The sequence below is a fragment of the Pogona vitticeps genome, chromosome 15, assembly GCF_051106095.1.
Source record: "Pogona vitticeps strain Pit_001003342236 chromosome 15, PviZW2.1, whole genome shotgun sequence".
NCBI lineage: Eukaryota > Metazoa > Chordata > Lepidosauria > Squamata > Agamidae > Pogona > Pogona vitticeps.
Genome location: NC_135797.1, coordinates 5238288 through 5251995, shown reverse-complemented (window position 1 = coordinate 5251995; position 13708 = coordinate 5238288). Strand labels below are relative to the sequence as shown.

Sequence of the window (13708 nt, the reverse complement as noted above, 5' to 3'; positions counted from 1 at the left end):
TTGTTGGCCAGTGTATTGTGTAGACCTTGCTTTTTGTCCCTGGAAATTAGGAGTTCGGATGTCCAAAAACTATGCAAACGTATCACCTTCACTAAAATAGGTTGTACAGTGGTGCCTTGCTTAACGACGATAATCTGTTCCAGGAAAATCGCCATTAAGCAAAAACATTGTAAAGCGAAATAAAAAAACCCCACTGAAATGCATTGAAACCCGTTCAATGCGTTCCAATGGGGTAAAAACTCACAGTCCAGTGAAGATCCTCCATATGGTGGCCATTTTCGCTGCGTGTATAGCGAGGAATCCATCCATAAACACAGCCGGGAGCCATTTTAATTACCTGGCGGCCATTTTGAAACCGCCGATCAGCTGTTAGAAAAACGTTTTGCGAAGAATCGGCTCCCGAAGCAGGGAACCAATCATTGCAAAGCGAAATTCCCCTATTTAGACCATTTTGCGATCGAAAAAAGATTGTCGTTAAGCGGATTCATCATAATGTGGGGCAATAGTAAAGCGAGGCACCACTGTATACGGGCAACTACTCTGCAGGGAATTAACATCGCTCAGCTGTCCAGGATCTCGGGCATAGAGGAGGGACTTTCTCGTGACATCCTGGTTCACAACACCAGGGATCTGACTTGGGTGCAAAGCCTGATTTCAATCTGTTTTCAAGTTGCGTAACTTCTCCTCCATCTGTTAGTCAGTTGGCACAGGCGGAACCCGAACCTGAACCTCAGCCAGTGAGAATTTTATTTGGCGGCTGCTTTTTGAAACCTTAGAAGGTGTTGCCCGGTTGTTTTTCCAGCTTATTTTTTTTTAGTGAACCATAAGGACTAGAAGCTTGAGGGGTTTTTATTAGAATGCAAATGGAGCTGATTATCCAAAGGAGAGGAATTCTGCACCCAGTACTGAATGCAATGCTTTGTTTATGCATATGTGTGCCTATCTATGGTCCAGCAGGAACTTACGGAGTAATTTTGAGTCATGTAGACTAGAAACTTGCCTTAGAGGTGAATTCAAAGCTGCTCAAGATCTTCAACATATCCAGCTCCTGCTAAAAATAGAAATTTGCGTTGTGCCCAGATCTCTCCAGGATGTGGAGGAACGCAGATGAAGCATGATGGGTATAAAAAGACAGAGTGATCATGACTGTATAATTTAGCTTTATAATATACATTTTTAAATTCATGTTTCAGCCTGAAGACTATATACTCGGGACTTCTTTGTGGGCAACAGGTACTAAAACCGTCTGAAGCCAACAGCTGCTGGAAAGCTTAGTGGTTCAGGTGTCTGATTGCAAAACCGGAGGTTTGGGAGTTCAATTCCTACCTCTGCCTCCTTGGGCAGGGGTGGGACTTGATGATCTATAGGCTCCCTTCTATCTCTGTAGTTCTAAGTTTTTTCATAGTTCCACAGGATTCTCAGGTCTCTTCGCCTTGCCCAATTGCAGAATTCATCCCCGTGGTTGCAGAATTCAGATTGCCTGCATGACAGACCATCCCTGTTCCCTAGATAGAATGTGCTCGGAAAGTAAGTGTAGAAAAGCCCTATTTATAATGTCTGATATTTATAATGCTTTCTCAATTGGCAGATTTTTTTAAAAAATAAATCCTCAGACAACGGACAGCCCGTACTGATCTGACTTGCTTTTCGGTTTAACTTGAAGAGTCAGTGATCCAGTATTTTTCCCTAGCTCACTCTTTCCTGGAAGGAGGGCAATCTGCATTCCAGAAGGGTCGAGTAACCTCCGGGTCAAATTCTGGCTCGTGGCGATGGTTTGTGACCCTCGGATCCTCCAGCCGCACCCGGTGGACAGGGTGGATCTACTTTCTCGTCCAAAATGTGCAAGCCACAGCGTTCTGTAGCTACTGACCATTAGTGTAAATCCCGTCATTTTTGGCAAAAATGAAAGGGGAACAGAAAAAAAGAGAAAGCAAAATATTGTAACAGCTGGAAGACTTCACAGATCTATCTCATTGTGAGCTTTCAGGAATCATTGAAAGCTCACCCTAAATTGTCATTTACTTTTCTTCCCCCTCCCCACCTTTAATTTTCCCAACGGGCCAAGATAAATCGAACCTCAGCCGCTGCTTCGCTTAAGTTCGGCAATGAGGTCAAGTGTTTTGTCCGGGCCGGCCCTTCTGTTCAGCAGAGCGAGGGTGCTGCCTCAGGCGGCTAATTCTGGGAGGCAGCAATGTCATGTTATAGGAGAGGCCATGAGCCGCACAAGACTTGGTTGGCTTCAGGTGCCACATAGGATGTTGCCCTCACAGATCATCTTGAAGAAAGAATCATAGAAAAATCTGATAGTTTTTTTTCTCTCCATAGAATGGAAGGAGTCGGCAGGTGTGGGTTTTTTTTAAAAAAATCCACCTCCGTCATTTAAGTAGTTTTGATCCGGCCTCACCTACTGCTCTTGAACATGGAGGCTCCATTTGAAGCCTAACCGTAGTTAACAGACCACCTTTTTCCTCAATGAAATTGGACTGAAATACTTAAGATAATTAATTCTCAGCCAGAGTGGTTTCATGCTCTCCCTACATCTCCAGTGAGAGAAGTCTGAAGTGCTTCACCAGACTACAAATCCCAGCATTCCAGAGGGTGAAGTGGTTATTTATTTATTTATTTATTTTATTTATATCCCGCCTATCTAGTCGCGAAGACTACTCTAGGCGGCTTACAACAACGTTAAAATACAATAAGAATACACAACAAATACAAAAACAGATAAAAGAAAAAACAATAAAGAGATAAGAAAATCAAAAAATAGTCTTATGAGAAGGCCTGCCGAAACATCCAGGTCTTTAATAGATTCTTGAAAGTGCCCAGCGAGGGAGCTCCGCGAATGTCAGGAGGTAAGTTATTCCACAGGCGAGGAGCCACCGCCGAGAAGGCCCTATTTCTTGTTTTCTCTTTCCGGGCCTCCCTCGGGGTTAGGCTCCTCAGCCTCACCTCCTGGCTCGCCCGTGTGACCCGGGTAGAACTTGGTGGGAGTAGGCGTTCCGCCAAGTATCGAGGCCCTAAACCGTTTAGGGCTTTATACGTAAGCATTAGCACTTTGAAGTCGATGCGGAACCTGATGGGCAGCCAATGCAATGCGGCCAGAGTGGGCGAAATATGTTGGAATTTTTTCACTCCACTAAGTAATCTGGCCGCCGCATTCTGCACCACCTGTAATTTCCGCAGCAGCCTCAAAGGAAGCCCCACGTAGAGCGCATTACAGTGGTCTAATCTTGAGATTACGAGCGCATGTACTAAGGTGGTGAGCGCCCCCACTTCCAGGTAGGGCCGCAGCTGGGCTATCCGCCTAAGGTGAAAAAAGGCGGTGCGGACCACCGATGCCACCTGTGACTCCATGGAGAGCACCGGGTCCAGATGGATCCCCAAGCTGCGTACCCCATCCCTAACAGGGAGAGTCACCCCCCCAAAAGAGAGGGAGTTACCCAAGTCCCCGACTGTGGGGGGGCCCACCCTCAGCACTTCCGTCTTGTCCGGGTTCAGCCTGAGCCCGTTCTCCTGCATCAAACCACTATAATTATGTCATAAGGAAACCACTATAATTATGTCATATATCAAACCACTATAATTATGTCATAAGGAAACACCTTAGGCAGATGCCTTAAAATGCCTTTTAAACACAGCTTTTTAAAGTAGGGTTTAATCATCACACTTTAGTAACCTAAATATTATTTGTTTACACCTAAAAAGTAACTTTATATATATTCAACACGTTGGCCATTACCCCAAAGGAACTACAGTAGTGCCTTGCTAGATGATGATAATCCGTTCCACTGAAATCGCTGTTTAGCGGAATCATCATCTAGCGAAAAGCATTTCCCCATTGGAATGCATTGAAACCCGTTTAATGCGTTCCAATGGGGAAGAATTGTCGTTGTCTAGCGAAGATCGGCCGTAGGAAAGCCACTTTGCGAACCGCCGATCAGCTGTTTAAATTGCTGTCTTGTCAGTAGAGAGCACACAGAAGTGCTTTACCCTTTCCTTCCTCTAGGGGCGCTGTGGGACGGTGCAGCTTGCCCAAGGCCCCCCAGGTTGGCTCTTCTAGATGGCACAGTGGGAATTCGAACTCCCAACCTCTGATTCGCCAGAGATTTAAACAGTTCCTAGCTGCCTAGAACTAGTTATTTCTGATTTATTCCATTGGATTCTCTCCCAGCTTTTCTAAGCCATCTGTTTTCTAACCTAAACGGCCGGAGATGTTTTCGCGATGCCTCATAAATGCCTCTTGTTTCTTGTTGTCTGCCAGACATTTTTCTAGCAAATATACCCCCCTCCCCTTTCCACGTACATGCCTTTGCCAGCTCAAACCTCAAATATCAGGTTCTAAAGAAAAAGCATGCCAGGACGTGGGGCTTCTCTTCATTCTTGAATGACGAATTGGAATTCACCTTCGTCACCTAAAATTCGGGGGGGGAAACGGTGTCCTTGTAGTACAGAATTTTGCAGCCAGCATCCGTGCAGTTTTTTATTCTTCCAAACCCTTTCAGGCTTAATCATTCTAGATGTTTCAGGATTATTTCATCTTTTCCCCCTTTTCTTTCCCTTTCTTTGCTAGAAATGGCCTTCTCAGCCCTGCTGAGTCAGAACCCAATGATCGTGACTCAGCACAAATTTAGAGAAATGCTGATTTTTTTTTTAAACGAGAAAAATGTTTCCCTGGAACCGTACGTCCCATTTCCTTCCTTCTGAAATTAGTTAACGCTCCCCGACCACAGAGTCAATTCTCTTCGGTCTGCCCTTCATAACTTGGGCAACCTTTATTAATTAAGTTTGCCTTAATTAAGCATTATTTCTCCCCAACCCACCCATCCCTGTCTTCCCTTCTTCAATGCCTTATTTTTTAAAAAATCAGGCACAGGAGATCTTGTTGAAGATCTGGGTCAGCCGGGAATACTAATTTAAAATGTGGGACATTAAATATTCTTTGAATTTGGGACAAAAATAAAAATCACCATGCTATATGAGAAGCTATGAGTCCTGCTATATGATAAGGAAACACCGTTTCTGAAGAGCATAAAGCTTAAACGATCAGGTAACAGCCGGAAATATACTTAAGAAAATGTATGAATTCAAATATCTTAATTGTCTGGAAGCCTTCTATTTCAATTTTTCTTGAACATAATGACTATTAAGATACTCTGTTATGTGTGCATTGGTGGCTAGTATAGGACTGTACAGTATTTTCTTTTGCTTTTATACACTCTGATCTAGGTCAGGCCTCTCTGAGCATGTCCAAAGTGCATTTTTCTCCCTATCTCTTTGGAACAACACCTTCCTAGAAATACGAAGACGCAGAAAATAAAGTTTTGCTTCTTGTGTCGTAGGTTTGCCTTTTCTCCAGCGGACCACAAGGCCAGCCAAGGATCATAATAAAATTCTGGTCCCTCTTGCCAAGGTCCTCGGGCGAAAACAACTGCTAAAAGGTTTGACCTTGTTTTTGGAGAAAAAAAAATTATCTCCTTGCAAAAGCCGGGAAGCATCTCTCTGTTTGGCCCTCTTGATTGCAGAGGGCTTGCAAAATTATTGGCTAGGTTGTTGAAAGGTTTGTATAGAAGAAGGATCTTATGATCTCATGCAGGATTACGTGCTTCAAGGACAACGCTGTCCAGTTAGTTGACTTGCGACACGGAGTGACTGATACGGCATTGCTGACAATGGAGAAACTGAAATAGTTCGAGGTTTTGTATACCTTGGTTCAGTCGCCCATCGAAACGGAGGCTGCAGCCAAGAAATCAGAGGATCGAGACTCAGAAGAGCAGCAACGAATGAGCTAGTAAAAGATCATCTACTGTAAGGATGTGTCCCTGGAGAATAAGATCATCCTCATGCTTGTATTTCCACTGACTGTGTATCGGTTTGGAAGCTGGTCAGGAAAGAAAGCTGGCTGGAGGTGGGATGGGGGGAATGGATTAATTTGAAATGTGATTGAAGGCAGCAGGAAAAGAGGAAGACCCAATACGAGATGGACTGACTCACGGGCTTGAGTTTGCAAGAGCTGAGTCAGTCAGTTGAGAACAGGGCATTCGTGGCTCATTCATGGGGTTGCCATACATTGGGGCAACTTGAAAGCACACAATGACAATTAGGTCAGCTTTGCAAGGTTGAGAGTGTCGGCGTCTGATGCTTTGGGTGAGCTACCGTTTGCCACTAGCAATAATGTAGTTTTATGTTTGGAGACTCAGATACCCGTAATTATACCTCCCATTAGCCCTATTATCCAGTAAGAGGAACCCACACTCTTCTGGGATCGGTGCATAGGAAACACTGAGGAACAGGTGTTTTGTATACGAAATGGCTCTTAATTTCCCATTCAAGACCAAAACATTTTCAAATATTTTACAACATGGAGGACTTGTAATAGTGACAGATTTTACTTTCTTGGGCTCCATGATCACTGCAGATGGTAACAGCAGCCATGAAATTAAAAGACACCTGCTTCTTGAGAGGAAAGCTATGGCAAACCTCGACAGCATCTTAAAAAGCAGAGACATCACATTGCCAACAAAGGTACACATAGTCAAAGCTATGTTTTTTTTCAGTAGCAATGTATGGAAGTGAGAGCTGGATCATAAAGCAGGCTGACCGCCGAAGAATTGATGCTTTGGAATTGTGGTGCTGGAGGAGGCTCTTGAGAGTCCCCTGGACTGCAAGGAGAACAAACCTATCAATTCTAAAGGAAATCAACCCTGAGTTCACACTGGAATGGACAGATCCTGAAGCTGAGGCTCCAATACTGTGGCCATCTCATGAGATGAGAAGACTCCCTGGAAAAGACCCTGATGTTGGGAAAGTGTGATGGCAAGAGGAGAAGGGGACGACAGAGGACGAGATGGATGGACAGGGTCACCGAAGTGACCAACATGAATTTGACCCAACTCCGGGAGGCAGTGGAAGACAGGAGGGCCTGGCGTGTTCCGGTCCATGGGGTCACGAAGAGAATACATCTGAAAATGCAGTCTTAAAAAGTAACTTTTTCAAGCTCTCTGTCCACTACTATCCTTCTGGGGAGGCTTTGTGCCTTCCCGGCCTCCGTTCTGGGGCTGTTAAAATGGGAAAGAACCGCCTCTGGTGGGAAATAAAGGCGGGTAGACTGACAATCTGTCCTATGTTTAAAAATTTAAAAAAGGACTGCGTCGGTTTTCCTGGCCCCACTCTGGCTGGGAAGCTAGCCCTGAAGAATATCTGTCCGGTGAGTGCTCAGAGACCTGCAGGATGAATTCGTAGCGTCATCCCTGGGCTGGGTCTGACCTGGGTTTTTTTTTGCAGGAAAACATTGTCTGCCTGCCTGTCTGTCTGTCTGGCTCATCCTCAACCCTGTGTCTCATCCAGGAATAATATATATATATATTTGGATCAGCTGCTCCACACCCGTTTTCTGCTTTTTTCCTCCTTTTCCTCCACCCGGTTCTAATCCCTCTCTCTCTCAAACACACGCTCGGTCATGCCAAAGAGGAGAGGAACAGCCCTTATAAGGGACGGCTTGTTTTCTTAGCCAACACCTGCAAAGTGTGGGGGCCGAGAAACTGGCTCCTTCCCGCTAACTCCGAAGGGGAGGTGCGAGAAAAGTTGGTGGAGATGAGATCATCTTTGGGAGCAGGATATAAAAGTGTTCCCGGGGTCGGCTCCTGAGCAGTCCAGAGAGCTGAAATCTGCCTTTCCTCCTCGCCGCTTGCAAAACCTAATGGGTTCCTTAGCTAGTGGCCACTGCAGCTGGGCCACTGAACCCTCCTGCCTTCATCCTGGACTTTATTATTCCTGACGACACCCGATTTCTTCCGAAAAACGGCTCTCTCCCCTCGATTTTTAAGCAGCGGCCGCGTTTTGGATACCAGCTTGTCCTCCGGAAGATTCACCGCCCAATTGGCTCTTTTTTCTTGATCATCTGGACAGTGACCTTCCTCCATCCTTCCCTGCCAGGTGAGTGACGATAAAACAGGGTTGGCCCTACCGTTGGGGAAAGAGAGGCAACGGCCTCAGGCGGCAGAGATTGGGAGGCGGCGGCAAGAGCAGCACTTCCCCCCCCTCCAGCTGCTTTTCTGGCTTCCCCTCCTCTCAGAAGATGGCACGAAATTCAATCTTAGTACTGCTGGATAGGCTCAGGGAGTTAGATCTCTGGGTTGGGAGTTCGAATTCCTCACTGTGACTCCTTGATGGGCTGGACTGGATGATCTACAGGGTCCCTTCCAGCTCTGCAGTTCTAAGAATGCTCGTCTTGTCTTAAATTAAATTAAATTAAAAATGGACCTCCTGTTGTCAGGGGATTTTGGAGCAGTTTGTCCCGTAACAAATTCCAAGAGGCAACCCAGTACAGAGTCGCAGGTCGAAGGCTGGAACAGGACGGGGGGAAATCCCAGTTCTAACGCCCAATGAACAGCAACATTTACTAGGAGACCCTGTCTGGCCGTTCTCTTTTAGCTTGTCCTACCTCACTGGGGTGTTGTTAAGTTGCGAAGGGTTCCCCTTAAAAATAGTAGGTCCGCCACTGCCTGAATTCGCACTGGGTCAAGGTTTGGTTGGCAAACCTGATTTAAAATGAAACAAACAAACAAAAAATTTACTTCTGCCACCGATTTGCTCAAATCCCAGCCATGTCTTGTGACAAAAGATAGTCAGATTTAGTGGCTAAAGAATTCCAGACCTTTCCTCCAGTTTTTCAGGTTAAGTTATTTTAAACTTTGGACCTAATGGTCTTCTGAGGGAGGGCCCCTCCGTGGTATTTGACATTCTTCACAAGATAGTAAACAGATCGGCTAAAAAAAAGAGCAGAGGACAAAGTAGAGGATTGTAAAGCAAGCCATGGTCTCATCTGGTTTCTCCTTCACATCCCCCCTGCTCATCTTATCTCTCTCTGAGGCAGCTAATTATCCCCAAGGGGTTTTGAAGGGAAATTATAAATTAGCAGTTGAATTAGAGATAAGAGGCACAAGACCCAGGAGACCAGAACTGGGGGACGGGGGGGGGGGATATCTTACACCGATGCTGTTCTCCAGAATCCCACCAACATACAATTGTTACTGGCTATGCCAGTTGGGGGATTTGGGGGGTTTCCGAGACATTAGTAAAAAAAAAATGTGGTGCTCATACACCACTCCATAGCACTTAAAGCACTCTCTAGGCAGTTTACAGTTTAATGATGCAGGCTCCAAATTGCACACATCCGGCAGCGAGCTGGGTACTCATTTTACTGACCTTGGAAGGATGGAAGGCTGAGCGAACCTCAAGCTGGCTACCTGGGATTCAACCTGAGCAGAGTTTTGGAGCAGTAGTAGGAGAAAGAATTTTAAAAAAATCATTTACTTACAGTTGGACAGACCCAACAGCAAACTGATGTGCGTGACTGATTTCAACAACAACAGACCTCAACAGACTCTAGAGAGGGAGGGAAAGACACTGAGCAGGCGGGACTGTATTCTAATTCAGAGGCAGGAGGGCACGGTGCTGGATAGATTTGACAGTCGCCCCAGCCCACAAAGATCCCTCTCAATCACACCTTCTCCAGACAGCCTGGGAGGTCACAAAAACTCCAATAGCTGGAGTTCTTTCCCTCTCACCTTCTAACATCTGATGGTTTGGGAACTAGAGATGCTGCAGAATGGACCTAAACCTTTGTGCTTTCGAGCTGCGCGTTTTAGCACGGCGCTATGATCGCTTTCCGGATGAATTTCCCATAACCCGGTTAGAACTGGCCATTCTGGCTCGGAGCTGGCCACCCAGGCACAGAGAGCCACAGCTGTCTCTTGGAAGGCATGCAAAACGTCCTGAAATACTTGAACAAACTTATATTTGTGCATTGTTGCCTTCTTTCTGTATATCTTTCTCCCTCTCCTTTTTTGTATCATTTCCCCCCAGTTATCTGCTGTAAACTGGATGTTCCTAGGGAGCAGAGATCATCTCTCTGTTGCCATAAAGACCAGGGTGGGAAAACCCTTAGTCCTATCAGATGTGATGAACTTATGTAATACTTTTATCTGGTATTTCTTAAACAGGAACCATGGACATCGTGGCTCCGTTTCTGGTGGGGGCCTGGATCCTGACCTTCTGCCCTCGGGGGTCTGCCACGAGCATGGGGCACTCTTTGCCTGCCCCCCTCCAGGAAAATCCCCTCTTCTCTCCTCCTGCAGGGAGCAACCTGCCAGCGGTGGGCGAAGAAGGGACTTCTCCGCCCACCCACCTCCGGATGCCTCACAACTACGCAGAGGACGACTATTACTACGACATCGAAGAAGACCTTTTGACCCCGGAGCCCCCCACGCCGGGCGTTCCTCAGCCTCTGCCTCCCCGTTGTGACTATAACCACTGCCAGCATCTCCAAGTGCCCTGTGCGGAGCTGAGCCGAGCCGAGGGCTGTTTGTGCCCGGGCATTTCGGGCCCCGATGTTGCCCCCGAGGCACCCCGCTTGCAGGTCATCCACACGACCGAAGCCGGGGCCAGTGTGCGCTGGTGTGCCCCCTCGTCCACCGTGCTGGAGTATCGGCTGCACTACCGTCCGGTGGACGGGACCTTCATCTCCGGCCCGGCCATGAACAGCACCTCCCGCTTAGCAGTGGTTTCGGGGTTGTCGCCCGGCCAGGAATACCTGTTCTGTGTCGTCGCCTCCAACCGGGCAGGATCCAGCCCGACCAACGACGGCGTCGGCGAACACGGGCCGTGCCGTCTCGCCCGCACCCCGGCCCGACAGATGCCGTACGTCTACGTGGCCTCCGGGCTGGCCTCCGTCCTCGGCTTGCTGGTGGTTTCCGTCTTGGCCTGGCATTTCTGGTACCGCAAGAAGAAGCACCTTCGCCGCGGATCGCTCGATAACATCCTGGATGGCGAATCGGGGCTGGAGGGGACGGCAAACGCGTCTTTCCGGACTGAGGAGCAGCTATGAGAGAGTCCACCCAAGAGATATTTTCTGTGAGGTCCCCCCCTAAGTTTTCTCCTGAAGCGGGTTGGATGCTCCAGAAAACCCAAGGTTGACTTGGCCAGGGGAGCTTCTTAGACCTTTCACAAGGATGGTACCTATTTTGTTTGTGAGTGATGAGTCGAGGACACTCTACCTCTTTTATGGAAGTTTACTTGGGGTTTTTCGAAAACCCAAAACCTCTGGGTCTGGTGTGAGGAGAAGGGACAACAGGTTCTGCTATCAGCACTGGAGAACTGGGATACAGTGGTGCCTCGCTAGACGACGACAATCCGTTCCACTGAAATCGCTGTCTAGCAAAATCATTGTCTAGCGAAAAGCAAATCGTCGTCTAGCGAAAATCGGTTTGCAAAGCAGGGACCAAACATTGTCCAGGGAAATTCCCCCATAGGAATCACTGTTTTGCGAATCACTATAGGGATCGCAAAAAGTCAATGTCTAGCGAAAAAACTGTCATGCGGGGTAACTGTCTAGCGAGGCACCACTGTACAACCCTATGAACTTGGCTGTTCAAGAGAGAGAGGTGTGCGGGTGGGTGTGCCGTCAAGTCCATTCAGACTTATGACAACCTTTCTCAGGGTTTTCCCGGCAGAGAATACCGTACTCAGAAGTGTTTTACATTTCCTTTCTCCTCGGACTGCGCAGCTTGCCCAAGCCTACCCAGGCTGGTTCTTCTCTCTGGAGGCCCAGTGGGAGGAATCGAACCTCTGCCAGATGCCTAAATCACGGAGCTATCGAGCCAGCGCAAAAGGGCAGACTCTTCCACCAGCATTTGGAAAAGGTTCACCCCAACCCTTCCCTGGGGAGAAAAACATAACAGACTTGACTACCTGGACGAAATCCCCCAGTCCAATCAATGCAGGGGGACTTCAACCAGCTCTAGAAAACGTTTTGATGTATTATGGTTGTTATTTGTGTGCATATATATGTGTGTGAGAGAGTGGATTGCTTTATGTACTTTTTGTTATGGGGGAGGCAGTAGTTTTTTTTTTTAAGAGTGGCTGCTCTTATTAAGAAGATGTGGATGTTGTGTGTTTTATGTTTATTTATATATTTATTGTTATTAGACACTTCAATCATAACAATCCAGAGGAAATAAAGAGGCAGGACTTTTGGAAGGAACCCGTCTCTTGTGGAAGGGCTGGCCTTACCATGGGGCAGATTGAGGAAGTGGCCTCAGGCGGCAGATGCAGGGGGGGGTCAGCCATGGAACCCCACCCGATAAAAATTCCTTCTGGGTCTTACGGCTCTCTTAAACAAGCTGGGCAGGGACCTACCCCATTCCTAAGGTTGGTCGAAATTGGAATTACCGGTCCAGTCAGTCGTGGGATCAGAGTGGGGTTGTAGTGCGGGTTCGGCCTCAGGCGGCGACAGGCCTTAGGCCACAAGGAAATCAAAGAGACTTGTGTCACCCCAAAAGCTAAAGCATTTATGGATGTCGGATGCATTAAAATATTGTGCTGTGTTTTTGTGCTTTTCCGTGCTAGTTCCAGCTCTGCAATTCTCTAACTATGAAGATGTGATTCTATGAAAATGCCAGGTTATCTGTTCTCTACCCCTGCTCCCTAGGATATTTCACATAGGCGACCGATTGTTCTCCTTGTGATACGCCTGTGACAGGCACAGTAGACGCTGCGATTTATTTAAAAGCCAGTCGGTCCTGGTCAGAAACAGTGGCCCTGACAGCAAAGTGGGCCATGCAATGGAAAAGAGTGCCCCTGAGCATGTCAAGATGTCCTATGCTGAAGCCAGGGGAAAGAAAGAACCCCAGAATCTAGGGTTCCAACTCAGCAGCACCCCCATCACCTGAGGTTTTGAGGTACAAAGTTTGCGATCTGGAGGGTGGGCCCCCAAATGTCAATCTCTTTGGCACTGTCCAAATCTCCTGGACCACAACTCCCATCGTCCCCGTCCAGCTCCGCCCTTGCTCACTGGGGAGGAGAGCAGCCGCAGATAGACTTTTTTTCTCTCTCCCCACTCTTTGCTTACTTTTGAAACAGCGTCTCTGATGAAAAGATCTGTGACCTCAAAAGCTTGCACAATGTTCTGGCACCTTCTTGGCTGGTTTAATGAAGGAATTACAGTGGTGCCTCGCTAGACGATGATAATCCGTTCCAACGAAATCGCTGTTTAGCGAAATCATTGTCTAGTGAAAAGCATTTCCCCATTGGAATGCATTGAAACCTGTTTAATGCATTCCAATGGGGAAGAATCGTCGTTGTCTAGTGAAGATCGGCCATAGGAAAGCCGCTTTGCGAACCACCGATCAGCTGTTTAAATTGCTGTCTTGCGAAGCTTAGGTCCAGAAAACACCCGTTTTGCGAGTGCGGAGGGAGCTGTCAAAATCGTTGTCTAGCGAAAATTGGTTTGCGAAGCAGGGACCAAACATTGCCCAGCGAAATTCCCCCATAGGAATCACTGTTTTGCAAATTGCTATAGCGATCGCAAAAAGTCAATGTCTAGCATAAAACTGTCATGCGGGGTAACTGTCTAGTGAGGTGCCACTGTATCTCGATTCTGTAGCTCATTGTGTTTCGAGGGTGCCGGGTTAAGGACGGCAGCTGAGTCCCAAATCTTGAAGCATAATTGTAACAAGATATGAAGCAGGGATCATAATTGGGGGTGGGGGTGAAAAACCCACCATCACCTGAACTCAGAGCCTGCTGTCCCATAATTGTGTATTAATACTAACTGATTGTCATCAAAGACATTGGAGTGGAATAAAACCGCTAAACTGCTATAAAGAGGTGTTGCTCAATTCCTGTAATCACGAGGATATATTTATTTTCA

At 47.2% G+C, this 13708-nt stretch overlaps 1 protein-coding gene across 1 annotated transcript; it reads left to right on the top strand.

Moving 5' to 3' along the window:
* Positions 1–3968: 3968 nt before the first annotated feature.
* On the top strand, positions 3969–11550 carry LRRN4CL (LRRN4 C-terminal like). The gene is made up of 2 exons (XM_072983963.2): positions 3969–7932; positions 10002–11550. Exon 2 carries the CDS (start codon positions 10007–10009, stop codon positions 10883–10885), a length of 879 nt encoding a protein of 292 aa, XP_072840064.2. The 5' UTR covers positions 3969–7932; positions 10002–10006; the 3' UTR covers positions 10886–11550.
* The last annotated feature ends 2158 nt before the right edge of the window (positions 11551–13708 follow it).

Bases quoted from the DNA above. Each gene is read 5' to 3' on its own strand.
- LRRN4CL (XM_072983963.2), top strand. From the start codon at position 10,007: ATGGACATCGTGGCTCCGTTTCTGGTGGGGGCCTGGATCCTGACCTTC.